We start from the raw sequence: 20,507 nt of genomic DNA, 5'->3' as shown, positions 1-20,507 counted from the left end.
AATGTGACCTTATCGAGTGTATTCATAATCTCATTCTTCGCATCATTATCTAACTTGGCGAGAATGGGGTCGTCTTTTGTCCACCTATAGTAGGGTTTTGGAACCCTGATTGGGCTTAGAGGTGGAGGTGTCATCTCTTCCTCACTTTGATCGCTTTCATCCTCCTTTATTGATCTACCGTTAATTGGTCTTGGTGGTGCAATGTTGATTTCCTTGATCTTTATTTGCCCATTCTCTATAACTTCCCACTTCCAGGAGTGTATGGGCGAAAGATGTATTTGGAGTCTCGTATTCCAATCTTCAAAGTTTTCCTATGAATAATTGAGAATAAGATCTATACTTTTGTGCATTTTTAGAATGTTTAGCTACAACACAGATTTTTGAAAATCAGAATTTTTTTTTATATCTACTCAAGTTTGACAAAAAAACTATTGATCGTTTAGAACAACCGCTCGGATATCACTTATTGGTCCCAGACAACCAGAAAATCTAGAAAGTGAGAGGGAGGGGGAGGGGGGTTGAATAGACTTTCTAACACCTTTTTTAAAACTTTTTTCAATGCTCAAAGTGAGATAGGATCGAAGCTCGGAAATTAAGTTTCGTTGTTGTGAAAGTCTTTTAGCTTGCCTAAAACAATGTAGCTAAGTTTGTAGTTTGAACGTGTTTGAATGCGTAAGTACGTGGTTATTTCACAATTGATAATAAGCAATGAAAAGTAAAGATTGAGTAAATTTTTATAGTGGTTCAGAAAACTTTCCTACTCTACTCTTTTCCTTTAACTCCGAGGAAGTTCTATCCCACTAAGTATTTTTATACACAAATACAAAGTGATAGAAGCCCCAACTTCTTCCTGTTGACAATCCTAAAGATAGGGGTTAGTGATCAAGTCGCCCTATTTGTCACTACCTGATCAGAGCTAGCCAAGGCTTATACACCCCCGCCAAGGCTTATACACCACGTCGCCTTCCTAGACTGATCTCACAATTTCTTCCGGTGAATATTGTTGTTGTTTGTTAAGTGTTGGACTTTACAAATCAAATTGATTTCTTTTGAGCTTAGAGGTCTGAACGTAGCTTGAGCGCTTCAACACTTAATGTTTTTTTATCACTTCAAACTTTCTTTCACCACCACAACATTTCCAACTTCTTTTCTCTAAGATTGGGATCTTCTTTTTATGGATGAGGATGAGTGAGAGCCAACATGAAATTTGAATATGTCCGTTGTCACTCAGCAAGTGGCAGCCGTCCAAAAGCTGCCACAATCTCCTAAAATCTGCTGCTATATCTTTAACTTTTAGAGTAGGTTATTCAAAGGGTAATGACCGTTCGTTGGGACGGAGGATTAGTCTTCTAACTATCGGCTCGAGGGATACCTTTGGACAACAAAAAAAAGGGTAATGACTGTTCCCCTATCTATGTATAAGTGTTCCAAAGGTAAAAAAGAGTTGTTCTTGCTTATCATCATTTTTGTCTCAAGTGTAGACTCTTAGGTGTTAGATAAGTTGCATCTGTCCAACGACTCTTTTTGTTGTTCCTCGAATGAACTCCTTCCTAGGATGATCTTCCATAAAAGATCATAAATAAAGCTCCTATGAACTTAGAAGATAGCATTGAATGCCCTTTTATCTACCATGAAGATCACACTAGAAGTCCTTTTCCGATCTGACTCCTTCTGATTACCTCCTTTCGAAGTCCTTTCTTTTTGGATACTTCTTTTTGAGATTGCTTCCTTCTAGTCAATTGGATTGTGAAACTAATCTAAAATTACAATGAATTATGAGGGATGATTTAAAGTTCTTATACAAATATTAGGAATAATCCACAATAAAATATGCATCAAGATAGCTATCATCTACCCAAAAATTAGCCTTTGAGCAAGTTTACCGATGTTGCTGTTGCATCCAAATACTAGTCAGGGCCGGATTTTAGGGCGTGTAAGACGTGCCAAAATTTTGCGGGCCCCTAGTCCAGCCCTGGCCTAATAGTTAGTATATGTAGTTGTGAATATATTGGTTCAAAATTAGGTTTTTTTTTGCATTTTTCTCTTTGCAATTTTTTCTTCAATTCGCAGTTTATTTATACTTTGATAGGGCCTCACTTAGTTATTAGCACAGGGCCCCGCAAATAAAAAAACCGGCCCTGATACTAGTCATGTTCAATTTCTTAAAAGAAATTATTTTTCAGAGTGATAGAAATAGAACAAAAAGAATTCCGTTTCTCAAAAAAAAAAAAAAAAGAACAAAAAGAATTCCTGACTTTTTATTTTTAACCAAATAGAACAAGAAAAATACTTTTTTCTAAATATAGACTTGTTGGAAAATATATATATGGACTTCATTTAATCTTCTTTACCAGCTTGACGAGGTCCCAAATGACCTGCGAAAATTTTTACAAGACGATATGATAGGGGCTGGCACTCTCCGGAAGATCTCTGCTGCTCGGAGATAGTTTTCCTTTAGTTTCTTCTTCTCTGGGATCACCTCCCTCTTCTCTTATCTAAAAAAAAAACGAGTAGCTGACCGGCCTGACCCATTCAAGTTCAAAGTACAATTCACGGTCAACCTTTTCTACTCTTCCATCAAAGTCATCATCTCACCCCCTTACATAACAGACTTTCAAGCTTATAAATATGCCTACCTCTTTAATTTGCATTTTCATTCCCATCATCAAATTCTTTCATCAATTCAGACTTCAATTCATATCACCTAGCTAGTAGCTACCTCTGATCTATCTGTTATTGTTGTTCCTTAACCAACACACAATAATTACGAAATAAACACATCCAATGAGACATTATCAGCCTAGTCTTGTTTTAGGTTTTGTTTCTGTACTTATTATTCTACTATGCATCAAACCTTATGAAGCATGCAGATCAGTTCCTGCTGACAACAATGAAGAAAAGTGGGTGAGAAAGAATCATCTTTTTCTACCATCTCTTCAATGGAGACCGGTGACCCCTCCGAAGTCCAACCCCGGCACCAACGCGGCTCTTGCCGGAGCAAAGAACTTTGCAGCGGCGGCGACGGAGAAACATGTTTTGTTACCATCTCTGTGGAGACCGGTGACCCCTCCCAAGTCCAACCCTGGCACCAACTCGGTTCTTGCCGGAGCAAAGAACTTTGCAGCTGAAGGGTTAACGTTGCCTCCGAGAGAGGAGTCATCAACTCATCTTTTGCTTCCTTCTCTGCAATGGCGGCCGGTAACCCCTCCCTCAACTAACCCCGGCCACAACGGGGCAAGCACGGTGAGTGAACAGAACTTCGCGGCCGGAAAAATGACAACTTTTCGGCCATCATCTCCTTCTTCAAAACACCATAGCCACCAGCTTCCGGAAGTGTCTCACAAGGCTGCAAGTTAATGTCAGCGGAAGAATAATCTCACATTTGACGTTCCAATATATACTAACGTAGTAATGTCTCATTCATTCATTTCTTCATTCTTCTTCTTTTTTTCTTTTTTGTTTTTCTTATTTCCACCTTTTTTTTGATTGGTTGAAAATCAATTAATTAATCAGCTTCTTAAGTCTTAACAACATGTACGTAGTCTGTGACTGCATGGGCAACTGTATATGACCAACATAGTCAACTGAATAATATTAATGAAATTACTTTTTGGAGTAATGTTTGTATTATATTATTTATTTTTAACTCTTTCGGTTTGTTATTTGATTAGATTTTATGTTTCACGCTTCCAACTTAATTAATTAAAACTTTAAATATTTATTATTTTGTATGCATCCCCAATATTGTTTTTAAGTTTGATATTCTTTTTAATCGATCTTATATATAAAGTTTAAATTAAATTCTTGAATGGGTCACGCTTGTGTGATACCGTCTCACGGATCCTTGTTCGTGAGACGGGTCGGGTCGGGTCAAAGCACCATGGAAATGTCATACTTATATGTGCAAATGTCATACTTATATGCTCAAATATAACACTAATCAAGAATACAATTATTGTTACTTATAAGAGAAAAAGTAATATATTTTTCATAATAAGTAATGTTGACAAGTGTCCCTTACTTATAAGGGCAAATATAATACTTTTGAGGACAAATATAATACTTTTAAATCGAAATGTAAAAAATATTGTATTTTCCCTTAAAAGTATTACATTTACCCTTATAAGTAACAAAAATTTTATTCCTAATTAGTATTACATTTGAGCATATAAGTATGACATTTGTGCATATAAGTGTTACATTTGCATTTTGACCCGGACCGGCCCAACCCGTCTCATGGTGAGACGGTCTCACACAAGTTTTTGCCTTCTTGAATTTAATGAAATCGTACAATCAAATCCTTTATATAAATATATGACTTATTTAACTTATGTCTTTTTTAATAAGACCTTATGGTCTAGTCGCACTCAATTGCATTCTCATATGGAAGAGGGTGGGTTGGAGCCTTAGTGGAGGCGCTTCAGTAAGTTGAGAAAGTAGTATTAAAAAAACAAATGTCCTTTTTAAAATGAACTAAAACTTTGTCAAGATATTACTTTCAAATCTTCCTGTACGTCTGATGGCTATAGAGATGGAAATTTTTTGATAAAGAGATAGAAGATTTTTCGACAAAATAACCACAAACAACTATGGCAATGGCCGCCTTCTTCAAGCATAATAAGAAGGCGAATAGCCGATCGCCTTCTTCTATTTGAAATGACTTGCAAATGTGTGTCATTATTCACTAGCGTGCAATGACCGGTGGCAACTATGATGGTGACAGAAGAGTTTTTATAAATCTTATTAAAATATTATTATAAATGCATTTTAATTTTTAAAAATTTTAATTTGTATATGTGGCTTGTCATTTTTATTTAGGTTATGACACTGAGATGCCACGTTGAAATTTACAGGTTTATACCGAGGTTAACAAGTTATTTATGTTTAAATGCGCAAAAATAACGAGTTAATGTGTTTAATTTTAAATATTTATAATTTAGGGATCTAATTGTTATTTCAAATATAGTTCGATGGTCTATTTGATATTAGTTTTCATTGATCTTATATACAGGATGGCACTAAGAAGTATGTTTATACAATAGATCTTATAACGCATACATGCTTTATGGGTAGAACAAAATATCAATAGATACAGTCCTAAAATAAAATCAAGAGATACGATCGAACATAATTTTTCAGTGTGTTAATATGTCTAATAACAATATAAAAATAGAGAAATACTTTTTGGAATTTTTGGGAGTGAATTATACATTTGGTTTGAGACTTTTTAATGAATTGATTAGTGCACTTAACTCTCTTGATCTTAATATTAATATGAGGAGTGTTATGATAACGGTTATAATATGATAGGAAAATAACAAGGGTTAGGACTTCTTTTTTTCTTTTTTTTTTTTCTTTTTTTTTTTTTAAATTTCTTCCGAACCTATAAAATGTAAAAACAAAGTATACTTTTCAAAGTGATTATATAAACAAAAATAGAATTCCTCCGTTCTTATATTTAACCAAATATAAAAAGAAAAATACTTTTTCAAATATAGACTTGTTGAGAAATATACGTATTGACTTCATTTTACAGTATATAGTTTGTTCCTAGCTTACCGAGTAGGCCTGACCCATTCAAGTTCAAAGTACAATTCACAATCAACCTTTTCTATTCTTCCATCAAAAATATCAAACTCATCATCTGATCTCATTCTTTTTTGGGTGTTTCCCAAGGTTTCCCCCGAGCGGGAAGACTAATCTTCCGTTCCAACGATCAGAACATTAAATGGTAGGTGGACTGATCATGGGATGGGAATCGAACCCTTAACTTCATGCTTAAGAAACAGAGAAGAATTAAAGACACAATATAATGAGACATTATCAGCCTACTCGTCTTGTTTTAGCTTTTGTTTCTGTACTTATTTATGATTTTATCATTCACACTTCCAACGTAACATATGTATTAATATTTTGTATACATCCCGAACATTGTTTTTAATGGTTCAGTTGTATTTTTTAATTCAAATTGGTATTAAAATTTCTACAATAAGTATTACATACAATTTCTTTCATAAGTAACATTTTACATTTCAGATATAAGTATTACAATATTTGCATTAGAATTACACTTTATAAGTATCACAATTTTAGTTATAAGTATTATAATATTTTATTATTAGTAACAATAATCTTGTTACTCCCAGGAGAAGAATTTCGGGAGAACCTGAGTTCGATTCCCACAAGTGACGATTCTCCCTGGGCCAGCTCCTATGCCTCTCGAAGCGAACGCGGGTGGACCCGGACCGTTAAACGGACGGAGAAAAACTCGGTCAATTTACCCAAAAAAAATAATCTTGTTACTTTAAATAGTATCACAATTTCAAATATAAATATTACAATATTATTTATTATAAGTAACAATTTATTTATTTCAAATTAATATTAAATTTTCTGTAATAAGTATTATGATTCCTATAAGTAACATCATGGATGTTGTCTACAATCCAACATCTTTAATGAACAAGGATTCGTGAGACGGTCTCACACAAATTTTTGCCAAAATATTGATATTCTTTTTAATTGATCTTATATTACCAAAAGTGTAATTAATAATATGACATGATGTCGTTTTTCTTTATGATTCACGTTGCTACATGGACCATGTTTCATAGTTACGACTTACGACACTCTATAGCAACTCAAAAAAATAAAGATTAATAATAATAATAATAATAATAATAATAATAAGAAAAGAAGTGATTCCTATGTATACATGGGCCTACAGGTTATGTGTACACAGGGGCGGAGCCACCCCTTGGTTTAGTAGGTATATATGTATATATTATTATAATATGAAAATTTTACATTTTTGGCCCCTCCTATTATTTCTAAAAAATCTATTATGTATATATCAAATGAACTCAAAATACATGTATATTAAAGCCTAAATTCATTAAGTAAAAATAAATCAATCAAATAATCAAATTAACCATTTTTCTTTATTAATTAGCTTATTTCGATCTTTTGTTAAGATTTTAATGATAGAAGACATTATTAATTAGCTTATTTCTTTTATTAAGATTTTAATTAGCTAAATATGCAAATGGGAAAAAAGAGATGAATATCTTTGAACCTAAAAAATCAAGCTCCAACGCATGGAGAGGTATTGTTTCGGCACTGCCTACCCTTCGAAACGGCGTCCGTTTCAATGTGGGGAACGGAGACAATACCCGGTTTTGGAGTGATGCATGGATACAAGACACTCCACTTAGCTGCTATCTTACTGGAGATGAGCATGATGCGGTAAAAAACAAGTTGGTTAGTGAGTACTGGAAGGATACGGGTGAATTGGATTGGGAAGAATTACCTAACCTCCCGGCAAGGGTCAAGGAGGACAACATATCGATGAACCAACATGGAAGTATGAAGCTTCTGGTATGTTTTCACTTAACTCGGCTTATAATCTACTATACTAATAAGAGCCAAAAAGAGTTAGGCCTAAAATGGGTAGAAAAAATGGCGGTCAAATTATTTAATCAAATAGATGATTAAGATAATTCAGATTAATATTATTAATAGAGATTACCTAATTTAACCTTACTTTTATGATTATCCGTTAAGTTTTCTGTTAAATATTCTCTTCTCCGTTAATATTCCGTTAACTTTTAACTTACCCATTAATTTCTATAAGAAAGGTCTTAGGTTCGAACCGCATCTCAATCAAATTTGGCATAATTAAGTTTCTCACTCTATTTTACTCTTATTAAATTAAATAAATTAGTAGCTACAACAAAAAATGATACATATGTATTTTTTTAATTTAGAATTATGTGTTTATAATACCTTTATATGAATAAATTATTCATTATCAAAAAATTAAATTAAATAAGAGAAATAATTTCATTAGTTATAGTGTCTTTATTTTCTCTCATGCAAAGATTCTTTAACTACTTGGGGATTGGTTGACAAAGAGATTACTCAAATAACCCAACAAATTGAAACGAAATCACTCTATTTTACTCTTATTGAATTAAATAAATTAGTAGTTACACCAAAAAATGATACATATGTATTTCTTTAATACCATGAAAAAAATAAAAAAAGAATAGTTTGAAACCAATCATATTAACTACTTGGGGGATTTGTTGACAATGAAAGTACTCAAATAACCCATTACCCAACAAATTGAAGTGAAAAACTACCTTTTAATATCTTTGAACCAAATGAACCCCAAGCAGAACACCTAAAGGAAAGTTCATAACTCCTATATCATAATCTCATTGCATGACGTTGTCATCTATGATACCAACAATAACCGAATTGCAAATATCACACTACCAACAAAAAGGAAGAGAACAAATATTAAAGATGAAGACAATAACAATGTTACTCAAAAGAGAATTAAGAACACTTAGAAAAATTCAAATTAAAAGTAGTATTTATTTAGACTATCATTTTTAGACCAAATATTTAGACTATCGATTTTACAAGGTTGCAAACATTTATTTTAGTAATAATTATAATGAATTTTCTATATTATCTTGGATTCATATACTTTGAGTTAGATATTTATATAAAAAAATTCGACATTCAATTACCCAAGTATAAACTTCTCCCATATAATCTTGCATTAATATACTTTCAAATATTTATTTAAATATAAACATTGGGCATTAACCCATCCGCGCAATACGCGTATAAAACTAGTATTAATATAAGTAGGGAGACTAACATGCAGGAATCTGTGTGGAGCAAATTATGGAAAATTAAAGTCCCCAACAAGATGAAATTATTCATATGGATCGCTCTCCATGACAAAATCATGGGCAATGCGGAACGAAAAAGAAGAAAACTCACCATGAACGGAGAATTGCAATACGTGTCATGGCAAGGAGGAATCTATGGCTCACATCCTACGCGACTGCAACCATGCGGAGGAAGTTTGGACTGCGATGATTGGCAGAGACCGATGGAGGAAATGGAGGCAAATCAATCCCCGTCAGTGGCTGATTCAGAACATTGTAGAGCGAGGTCAGTCGGAGACACAATACGAATGGCCCAGAATGTTTGTGATCACAAGCTGGTGGATTTGGAGGTGGCGAAACGACCGTGTGTTTAACGCAGAGTCTATGGAAGCCCATAGAAAGATTGCATGGATCCGTGAATTTGAGAAGGAGATTAGCCGAGCTTTTTCAAGGGAAGCAAGCATGAAAAGCTCTCTTCCTACGGAGAAACTCATTAAGGTGTGCTGGAATCCCTCTATCACTCACCGGTATACCCTGAATGTAGATGGCAGTGTCAAAGCTGCCACGAGGAAGGCTAGCATCGGAGGCATTCTACGAAGCGCGGAAGGCGGCTGGAAAGGTGGGTTTGCCGGGAACTCGGACGATGCTGATCCAACCATTACAGAGATGCGGGCTATTGTCAACGCCATGCAGTGGGCCTGGGAGAAAGGAATTAGAGATGTGAAGATCCAATCGGATGCAAGAGAGGCTATCCGCTGGTTTCAAGAGGGAGCTGCACTTCGGGGTGTCGTGAGAGAACTGGTTCACGAGGCGAGCTGTTGGTGTGCAAAGGACTGGAGGATTTCCGTTCGTGCTATTTACCGGGAGCAAAACAGGAGTGCTGATGCATTGGCCATGCTAGGCCATTGTCAGACGGTGAGGTGGAAAGACTACTCTTCATGCCCACCAGAGTGCGAGGAGGTTTACAGTTACGACCTTGTGCGAGCCATGCACTTTTGAAGAGTGAGGGAGATTTCCTAGCTAAGTCTCGCCTCAGGGGTCCCCCCTCCATTACTGATCAAAAAAAAAAAAATGATAGAAGACATTAAGTATCTAATTTAACTTCATTACTCTCTAACTTTTTGAGGTATATATTTTTAGTTTTATTAGTTGATTAATTAATTGATAATTTTTATCTGTTTTCATTATCTATTTACACTTTTAGGATGTAAATTTGCTAGGTTAAATTATTAGTTTCCAAGTTTACAAAAATTAATAATGATTCTTTATTTCAAACTATTGATTTTCGTCTTCCTCCCTTAAACTTTGAAATATATATTTAATTAATCAGTAGAACGAAAATCAATTTATTATAAAAAAGTTATTGTTGACCAAACAATTGACAACTTTTTATTTGATAAAAGAGTGACAATGCATATTTAAATAAATGTAAATATTTTTTTAGAGAAAATTACATTTTTCGTCCTTAAGTTGGTGGTCGTGCTCACTTTTCGTCCCTAAACTATAAATGGCGTCACAAATTTTGTCCTTTTAATAATAGGTTGTACTTACCCTTCGTTCTTAAGCTATACTAAAATTACAAATTTCGTCCCTAATGTCGTAGGGACGAAAAGTGAGCACGACCAACAATTAGAAACGTATTCTACAATTACCCGGCATATAACTTAGGGATGAAAAGTCTAATTTTCCTATTTTTTTTTACCATTGTATATATTGTGTTATGTGAAAAGTTTGAAAGTAATGTTTGATAACCTTAACGATAATACTCATATAATTATATATTCATATATTATACTATTGCACATAGTATAATTAAAAATAATTATCAATAATAATCTATACAATCATGTATGGTGTATATAACGATATTTTATGATTGATACTAATGCCGACTAAATTTGGCCCCCCTGTGTGTACACTTGCACAAGAAATTGTTCCAAATTTATTGCTAGGCATACATAGGTGTGTATTGTATTTATGGTGTGAAGAAAAATAAAAATCAATGTGCAAAGAGCAACATTATATATACCTAAGCAACAACAAAAAATGTAAAAAGATATGTCATACCCATTTGTTTCAATCCAACAAATTTACAATCATTATTAAAGAGTTACTTTAAGGAATTACCAGAACAAGAAGCTATAACTAGACAATATAATGCCATGTAGAAAACTATAAATAATTGAACCGAAAATACAGAGTACTCAAAAACTAATAGTTAAGCAGAGAAACCATATATACTTTCATCCCAATCTATCAACTACAGTCTATAGTAGAAGCAACATTATAGAAGCTATATACTAGTGACTTACTACTAAAATCAAGCAAAATATATGGGGAGTACTAAAAGAATAACAACAATAGTCCCATAAAATCTATAAATAACCTATGTGGATATCATCCTCCTATTCAGAATGTTCATCGTTCTCTTGCTTCTGTAGTTAAAACAAAACAAACAAAAAATATCATTAAGTATATCACTTAGATACCAATTCTATTATTATCCTATAGCTTAGCGAAAAGTGTAATTTTCTCATAACTAAGTATAGTAAATTAATTACCGATTTCTCATTATAAGCTGTCATCTGTTTTTCATAATCCTCCTTCTTTTCCTCTGCTTTATCTATGTAGGGGGCTTTCTCCTAAATTTTGAAATTGCAATTTGCAAATTCATTAATTTTAGAAAAACCATTCAAAAACTTCACCATATATATAGAATTCAAAATTTAAATAGTTAAGAATTTACCTCTTCACTCATAGACCTCCATTTATCTCCCGCAGCTCTCCCAACCTATTTTCTCAAACAAATTTAAAATCCACACAATAAAGAAATAAAAATAAAAATCAATTCACCAATGCTCTCTAATCTAAACTACAATTAAAAAAAAAAAATAGAGAATGCAACAACCAAAAAAAATAAAAAACTTACAACACCAACTCTTTTGTTGTCTGGGTGTTGTTTTCTGTACTCTTCTCTAAACACTTCCCTATAACCCAAAATATTTAAAGTAAAGAAGTAAATTTTTGAACACCATATAAAAGAAAAACAATCATTATTGTGTGGATCATAGTATCAAATAATGTACATTCAATACACAAATAATGTACTTTTAGTATATTAAAATATGCATTACATTCAATACTGAAAGTACATTATTTTGTATAATGTACATACAATACACGAATAATGTAATTTTAGTATATTAAAAAAAAGGCCTAAAAAAAATTAAAAAAATTTGACATACATGAAGAGGAGAAAAGCGCTGGGAGGCCTTTTAGGCTTGTTGGGATCCTTAACTCTCTTCACTTTTTGCTTCCTTATAGCAAGCCTAAAGCAAAATCAAAGTAAGATCAGATATTCTTTCCTGTGCATTGAAAGCAAAGCATAAAATCATTGAAAAAAAACTTACTTCTCAGTTTTCCCAGAGCCAGCTTTTGATTTCTGTCCTTTCATTGTCATCACTACAAATCTAACAAAAAAATCATTGAAAACAAATCGAAACATGTGAAAAACTAGAGAATTTTGTTAAGACATTATATGCAAATATTATGTTTATGTAATTAACATATTATGTACGCTCAATTTATTTTCAGACACATAATGTGTAAGCTGCAGGTGTATAATAGATTAATTATAAACACATAATTTTTTGTATCAGGATCCACAATGCAAGATGAATCATGACCCATGGTATAACAATTGTCTATCATAATTTTAATCAGTTCTTATATCGGGGACCGCGGTCCACAATGCATTGTGGACCACGGTCCACGATATAATTTGCGATTTTAATACCTCAGGATAGCCCAATATACTTTAATGATTAAATATTTAATCTACTAAATTATGGTTCAAAATTAGCTTTAAACAGTCCAAAACATATTAAAAAGAAAAAAAAAATAACCGGCCCAAAAGAGGTCAAACTTGACTAAAATAGCCAGTAAAGTAGACGCCAAACAAGGGTTTGGTAATTTCCTATCAATTAAATTCTTAAAAATAATATTTTCAAAAAATATATTTTATAAAAATAATTTTGCATTGAAAATTAATTAATAAGTTTAGAATTACATGGAAAACATAAAAATTACATTACCTATAAAATTAGTTAAGACATTTGACTTTCCAAAAAAAAAAAAAAAGTTAAAGACATTTGATTGGTTTAAACTTTCCTATGAACTTTTTAAAAATTTCTAATATATTCTTGTAATGTGCAAATATTAAAAAGAAAAGAAAAAACAAATAATTGAAAATTTAATAAATTATTTCAAAAGATTCGAAGAAAATTCAAACTTTCTTGACTACTATGCACCTCTCAAAACCTTGCTTCCTAACTGGGCCTAAGGTCCAAAATTGGGCCTAGGGCTCCAGCCCACTTTGACTGGAGCCCTATCGGGAACAGCAGCGGAGTTTCATACGCCGCCGGCGAGACACCGCAGCCAACAGTAACCAGCGGCGACACCACCGGACTCCTCCATCTATCACGTCGCCGGCCAGATTGCGCTGAGTCGGCGCCGCTGCAAGGCAACGCCTCCCTCAACCCAGCCCATGCAAAATATAATTAGATAAAATATGATTTAACTATTAACGCAAACAGTTTTCAAAAAAAAAAAAAAAAACTATTAACGTAAACCGGTGGCCATTAACGTAAACTGGGAGCATACCTGAAAATCCGAAGTAAAATCGAGCAGTCTCTTGTCCCTTTGGTCTAATTAACGTAACTGGTAAATCCGAAAGTAAAATCGAGCAGTCTCCTGTCCGGCTGTCCCTTTGGTCTAATTAATGTAACTGGTTAATTAATAATTATTGAAGTCATTATAAATACTCCGTAGTTCCTTAATTAAACAATGTCGGCTATTATTAAATTATATTTATTAATTACGCATGTCCTAATTTTAGTAGGACTAGCATTACACCTTGGGCTTGTTTGGTTATCAGCGGTTAGCGGTAGCGAGTTATGTAAGCGGTTATCAAATAGCGGATTGTATTAGCAGGTTTGACCAGCGGGATGTATTAGCGATTTGTAAAAAGATGTTGGTTAAATTAGCTGTTTAAATTAGTAGTTAACATGTAAAATGACCAAAAATGTATATATATAATAATACTCCGTAGTAATAATAATAATAATAATAATAATAATAGTGATAATAATAATAATAATATTTATTATTATTATTATTATTATTATTAAAAAAAAACAAAAAAACAATCGTATGTTTATAAAAAAATGGGGGTTGAGCTTCCTTATAAAAGGGAGCTCAATGCCCCTTATTCTTCTCTTGCCCATCCCACATCGGCACATCGGATGGGTAAGAGAAAGAGAAGTCTAAACGTTTAAAATTTTATTTTTTTTATGTATAGTCACACAACACACACATATGTATTACTTTGTATATAATATATACGGAGTATAATTTTATAAGCATATTTGTCATTGTATGTCATGAAATGTATATTTAGGTAACATGTTTAATTGACTTTAAGTTGGAGATGAATATATATGCGTTATTTATTTAAATATTTTTAATGTTTAATTTTTAAATCTTTTTATAACTTATAAACGGGGTGAGGATTCCCCGTCCCCGAATAATCCTCGTGGGCTCACCAATCACATCAATCTATTAGGAAAAAATTTCAAGTTTTGCAAAATCAACACTAGTATGCAATTTTTATAAATGCAATTTTTTTTGTCAACTTTAGAAATGTACAACTCTTCTAGAGATAATAAGAATTGGTAAGATTTGTCTAAAATCACCACCCAAAATAATTGTTTTCCCCCCAAATGTTCTTTCAAAACTAAAAGGATTGATGCATCTCATTAGATCTCTCATGGTTTGATCCAATGCCTCAAAGTAATACTTATGCATCACTGGAGCTTCATCCAAAATGATCAACTTGCATTTATAACAAAAATAAAGGAATTTAAATTTAGAGAAAAATAATCCCGACCACAAAATTGTTACAAAACCAGTGATCACAGGTCCATAAACCCATCAACATTGTATTTTGATGCAAAAATGTCCATAAACCCGTTAATGACCTCATAGGTCATTAGGATTCCAGTCAAATTTTTGGCACACTCAGGCCATATTCCGGCACAAAAGTCACCAGCGCCGGTGACTCACTGGAGAAGGCAACCACTCACTGGGAAGGCGACCATTTGGGTCGCCTCCTCACCGGAGAAGGCAACCCAGTGGTTGCCTTCCCAGTGAGAAGGCAACCGACAGGTTGGAGAAGGCAACCCAGTGGTTGCCTTCTCTAGTGAGTCACCGGCGACTGTTCTACGGTCACCGGTGACTTTTGTGCCGGAATATGGCATAAGTGTGCCGGAAATTTGGCAGGAATCCTAGTGACCTATGATCACAGATCATTAACAGGTTTATGGACTTTTTTGCATCAAAATACAATGTTGATGGGTTTAATTGCTACTTTAAAATGTTCAGGGGCCTAATTGACTCCTTAGGTAAAGTTGGAGGGCTTATTTGACCATTTTCCCTTTAAAATATATGAGTTTTTCGTGAAAGTTATATTACCTACAAAAACCTTATTTAAATTAAGGAAAATACTTGGTGTACTCCCACATTATACTCCCAATTTGTACTCCCTCTCACATGCTTTTGACGTAGACACTTTCTTGTGGGTCCACATGATTAAAATAACCCATGTCTGTTTGCCACCTCAGGGAGTACATGTAAGGGAGTAGAATTTGGGAGTATGTGTAATAGAACTCTTAAATTAAATACTCATTAAATAAAAGAGACATGCAATAAAAGTGAATGAGTAAAAAATTATTTTAAGATTTCAATAATTTTATGACAGGAATATATAATTTTCAAAAAATAAAAATAGAAGAAAAAAAAAACGAATAAACACTCGTAAGTCGTAACAGCTCTCCTGAGTGTTTATTGTACAAGTCACTAGGATGTTAACAACATTAAATTCCTATTAACATAGACCTCCATAGTATACAAATACCAATTTCCTTCAAAGATTTTGTTTCTTCCCATATTGGTAATTCACCATTTTCTCCTTCCACTTGCCATTCTCTAGAGACACCTCGTAGAAATCCACTTCCCCAGTTCCATCCACGCTTACCACACTTGTACTTCTAGTACCATAAAGCCCCTGTACACATCAAAATGGTAATTTTATGGTATTCCATTGTATGAAGTGTATACACAATATTTAATATCAACACATATAAATTATTCATATATTCACCATCTCATTTTTCATGCGTATATTGATTGCGTAAGAGTACCACTTTATTTTTTTTCGTGACGAGAGAAATCAGTAGTTACTACTCAATAGTGTGCACCGAATAAACTTCGCGTTGCGACATTACTCGGCAATGATCATAAGAAAGTAAACCAATTTAAAATTTTCATAGTTGACATACTCAAATTAAGAAATCTAATTGGTCGCTCCCACTAGGAGTACTGTTTTAATTCTTATAGTGGGGAAGATTAATTTTGTACAACACTGATCCTTCACCCTAACAATTAATATAAAACTTCTAATTTCAAACAATTGAATTAACTCTTATTAATCAAATCAAACACATCAAATGAAACCAACAAAATGATAATTGAAGAAATAATAAAGTTAATTAATTTACCAGGGGAGTGTGAACTTGGACAAAAATAGAACTGAGGCTGAATTCCCAGTCGAGGGAACAGATATGAGGCAATAGGGTGTGGTCAGGTTTAGTTGTGTCTCGCATCAGTTTCTCCACCATTTCTTTCAAAGGTAAATCTTCCTCTTTTTCGCCAACCATCTTCTTGAAATTCATTTTCAGACGTTGAGACTTGGAACAAAAAAACACGAAATTTCAGAAAAATAAAAAATTGTTAGTAATTGCAGGATTAAAATTAATTTTTTTTGACTAATTTAAACAGCCCGTTATACATTTGTCAGCTGTAAATCAATTTTTGGTCCAATTTGTACAAATCAATTATTAACCCGCCACTTATACCATATAAAAAAATATAAGAATGTCAATCTTAGCCCGAAACTCTGATGAACTGATCCGATAAATCCAATGACCCGAACATACAATATGAAATTTGGTGGGCTAACTAGATAGTTCAAGCACTTTAATAAATTAATTACAAAATAAAATATTTTGTATGAAAATAAATAATAAAAAAATTATTTTAATTATTACATTATATTTATTAGTGTAAATGCTCTAATTTATCATAATTAAAAGATCAAAATAATATTTTAAAAAGTCAAAAATTTTAGTTGGACCCAGTCTAATAAATCTGAAATCGATTAAGACTAGCTAGTCTGAAATTGAATAGATTAGTCTAATTGATATCCCTAAAAAAAAAAAAAGAAGTTATGAGTTGAGAGTTCAGACCTTAGGCCAAGGAGAGTCGAGCTTTGCATTTGAGAGGACATGAATACCTGGAGTGACCTCATGAATGGAAATGGGTTCCCCTTTAGGCCTGTTGGAGATGTAAACCATACTTTTGGTTTCAAAATCTGCCATGATCAAGTTGAACCCATTGTATTCATGCCCTTCCTTCACCAATTCCTTTGCAAATTCCTTGGGACTTTTGCTACTCTGCAGTACAAGCACCATAAGTTTCCCATTTTTGACTTTCAAACTCAAATTCCAACATTTTTCAGTAATGCAACACACCTTTCTTAAATTTCCTCTCCTCACATGATACTATCTGTTAGATTCTTTAATATTTGATTATAAATAGGAATCAGCCAATTCATGAGCACCAATGAATATAAAATTAGAATGAAACCCTAGCATAGTTGATCATATCGTTGACTTGGTAACCAAGATTATAAGTTTAACCCTCAACATGAGTGACCCGTCAGCTATGGGCAACTTAACTTAGACTGGTTTACCTTCTTATGATCCTTTGCAGGGTAAAATCACAAGGCAGGATTACCCGGCCGGGACGTTTTCATAGAGCCGTCAAAATCGGCTTAGCCTTCCTACTCTGCCAAAAGGGTGGGACCCGCTTTGATATTTTGGACCCGTATTTTGACGGGCTTTTCTGGAATAGTCCAGCTGACCCGTTTCGACAGTTCTAATTCTGTCAATCGATATAAATATCGAATTATACCTGGTACAACCATGTATGTATTCCGGGTTGTACCAAGAAATGAGGATGGATATGATAGTGGTACCTGGAGGAAGCGAACAGGGAGGTCTCCTCTGGTTCTGGCTTCAGGGAGGGTATGAAGTTCCAAAACATTAGTCAAGAAAGCCACCCTCCCTTCCCTTGAACAAGCCAACCATGTCCCCCCACCAACCTCGTCTCGCCCTCCTAATATTTCACCTCCTTCCCACCACTCCACCGCTTTTGTCGCCCTGTAATATATATATACACCATTCATCTCTCTATTACTAAAAAATCATAGTACCATAAAACACAAATATTAAAGGACTTGCCTGCTGTGATATTCATCTCTGTTGAGCAAGAGAAGAAAAGGGTATTTGGGGTGTGCTTGCCAAATAAATATTGCAATGCACATTATTATATATATGTGAAGAGACTAAACCAAAGTTGTAGAGAGAATATAATATTGTATTCAACACCGATGATCGATGATACCAAAAAGAGGAAGAATGAGGGGTATTTATACATGCAGTACTATTCTATAATTTCACATTATTATAAAATTAATACCATCGAAAAAGGAAGGCTAAGAATAAATAATAAAGCTTAAATTCGGAATCATTAATTTGTGTGGGGATGCGTTGGCTAAATTCTTTGAAGCTATATACATGTATGCCTATATCCTCTCAAAAATTCGTGGAATAAAATCTGATCTTAAATTTATTTTGAGTAACGATATAAGTATGTGTATATATATATATATGTATATTTTTTTTTCTTTTGTCACGGTCAAGGTGACGTGACAATAATATAAATATATTTTCTTTTTTAACATGGGATGAGGTCGACCAATTTATGGCAACCAATCAATTAAAAGAGTTTCATTTGTCAATGGTGTAAAATTTTGGTTCCTATAGCTTTATCTTACCCAAAATTAGGTGTTTGAAGGCCAAGACTTGATTTGCATAATTTACATACTTTACATGCTAAATGTTCACAATTTATACAATTTGTGATGACCTTGTACTGTATTTACAAATTCCCAAAACTTAGAAACACAATTTATATTTTAGAAGTTTGCAATTCTATTACTAAAAATACATAATTTAGAACCATGGTATAACAACTGTGATTTGCAATGCCAAATAAAAGACAAATATGAAATATATTTATTTTTCTAAATTGTAATAATGGGTGCTTTACATAGAAAATATTTATTTGCCAACATTTAATTACAAATAAATAAATTAACTTAAAAAACGTCTAATATCAAATCAAATATTGAACAATAAAACATAATATTTGAATAAATTTTGACATTACTAACAAAATTATCGAAACTTTAAGGTCAATTTCATGCGGCCCTACTATTATGAATCTATTGTGTGTGTATTGGATTAAATGAGGACAAGTTTTCAAGAGATAAATAAAAATCAATCTCAATCTTACATATGGAAAAATCGGACGGATCAGATCAAATTAAAAAAAAATGCTGTGACATTTTTATAATTATCACCAACTTTACTATACAAATTTTAACACTAAAATATGCAATTCTAATACTTTTCTAAGTTTGCACATTTAGTATTAACATTTTGCATATTTAGTATTAAAATATTGCACTTGCAAAAATGCGAAAGTGCATTGCATTTAGAGTTTCGATTTTAAAGTTTATTACTGCGTTTTTTATTTTATTTGATTTTGTGGTTCATTTTTTACTACTTAAGGTCTAGTATTTACGGTTTAAATTTAAATTTTACTTTTTTTCATTGATTTTATAAAATTACATTTGCATATTTATTTGTTAAATATTGTATATTTAAGTGTTTAAGTTTGTATAGTGAATTTGATGATAATTACGAAAATCTCATCGTATTTCTTTTTAAATCTGATCAGATTCGTCAATTTTTACATATGTAACACTAAGATTGGTTCTTAACGCGCACACACACACATGTATATATATGATGAAATGCGGGCAGGCCTCCCGTGCAAACATGTGATCATGCACCAATAGTTATGCATAAATGTACCACAACGTGTTCATAAATGAACAAATGCACCATACCCTGGGACGTGTGGTCATGCACCACTAGGTATGCATAAATGCACCAGAGTGTAATGCACAATTATTACACAACATCCTGGTGCATTTCTGAACACATTGTGATGCATTCTTACATACTTAATGGTACATGATCGCATGTCTGCACGAGAATCAGACCATATATATATATATATGCGCGTGTGTCAAAGAAAAAAAAAATCAGTACATGGTACAGTTCTGACTGATTGGTCGTTACGTCCAAGTTGCCAATCGGTTTTCTTTTAAAAAAAAAAAGGGTTACACTTGTGTGAGACCGTCTCACGGATCCTTATTCGTGAGACGGGTCGGGTCGGGTCGAAACACTATGCAAATATCACACTTATATGTGCAAATGTCATACTTATATACTCAAATATAATACTAATCAGGAATACAATTTTTGTTACTTATAAGAGAAAAAGTATTACATTTTTCATAATAAGTAATGTTGACAAGTTTTCCATACTTATAAGGGAAAATATAATACTTTTGAGGAAAAATGTAATACTTTTAAATCGAAATGTAAAAGTATTGTATTTTCCCTTAAAAGTATTACATTTACCGATATAAGTAACAAAATTTTGATTCCTGATTAGTATTACATTTGAGCATATAAGTATGACATTTGTACGTATAAGTGTCACATC

The 20,507-nt window shown here is 33.0% G+C and overlaps 2 protein-coding genes across 3 annotated transcripts in view; both read right to left on the bottom strand.

The window, feature by feature from the left end:
- Positions 1 to 13,465, bottom strand: part of LOC116006675 (HMG1/2-like protein) — a 111,077-nt gene extending 97,612 nt beyond the window's left edge. Inside the window, exons 1-7 of one of the 2 annotated variants that reach the window (XM_031247142.1) lie at positions 13,350 to 13,465; positions 12,098 to 12,157; positions 11,933 to 12,016; positions 11,617 to 11,674; positions 11,434 to 11,478; positions 11,249 to 11,329; positions 11,100 to 11,122 (exon numbers count right to left, since the gene is read on the bottom strand). In XM_031247142.1, coding sequence (XP_031103002.1) covers positions 11,100 to 11,122; positions 11,249 to 11,329; positions 11,434 to 11,478; positions 11,617 to 11,674; positions 11,933 to 12,016; positions 12,098 to 12,147 — 341 coding nt within the window. In that variant the 5' untranslated portion in view covers positions 12,148 to 12,157; positions 13,350 to 13,465. Of the gene's footprint in view, positions 1 to 10,847; positions 11,123 to 11,248; positions 11,330 to 11,433; positions 11,479 to 11,616; positions 11,675 to 11,932; positions 12,017 to 12,097; positions 12,158 to 13,349 lie in introns of those variants that run through there. The other variant, XM_031247141.1, reaches the window with a different exon arrangement.
- A 1,993-nt stretch (positions 13,466 to 15,458) lies between these two features.
- LOC116007404 (transport and Golgi organization 2 homolog) lies at positions 15,459 to 18,256 on the bottom strand. The gene is made up of 5 exons (XM_031248063.1): positions 18,107 to 18,256; positions 17,842 to 18,025; positions 17,051 to 17,257; positions 16,304 to 16,492; positions 15,459 to 15,810 (listed from the first exon to the last, which is right to left on the bottom strand). The coding sequence occupies exons 1-5, from the start codon at positions 18,187 to 18,189 to the stop codon at positions 15,670 to 15,672; spliced, it is 804 nt and encodes a 267-aa protein (XP_031103923.1). The 5' UTR covers positions 18,190 to 18,256; the 3' UTR covers positions 15,459 to 15,669.
- Positions 18,257 to 20,507: the final 2,251 nt, after the last annotated feature.

The sequence above is a fragment of the Ipomoea triloba genome, chromosome 15 (genome assembly GCF_003576645.1).
Source record: "Ipomoea triloba cultivar NCNSP0323 chromosome 15, ASM357664v1".
In the NCBI taxonomy this organism is placed as follows: domain Eukaryota; kingdom Viridiplantae; phylum Streptophyta; class Magnoliopsida; order Solanales; family Convolvulaceae; genus Ipomoea; species Ipomoea triloba.
This window is presented reverse-complemented; position numbering and strand designations above follow the sequence as displayed.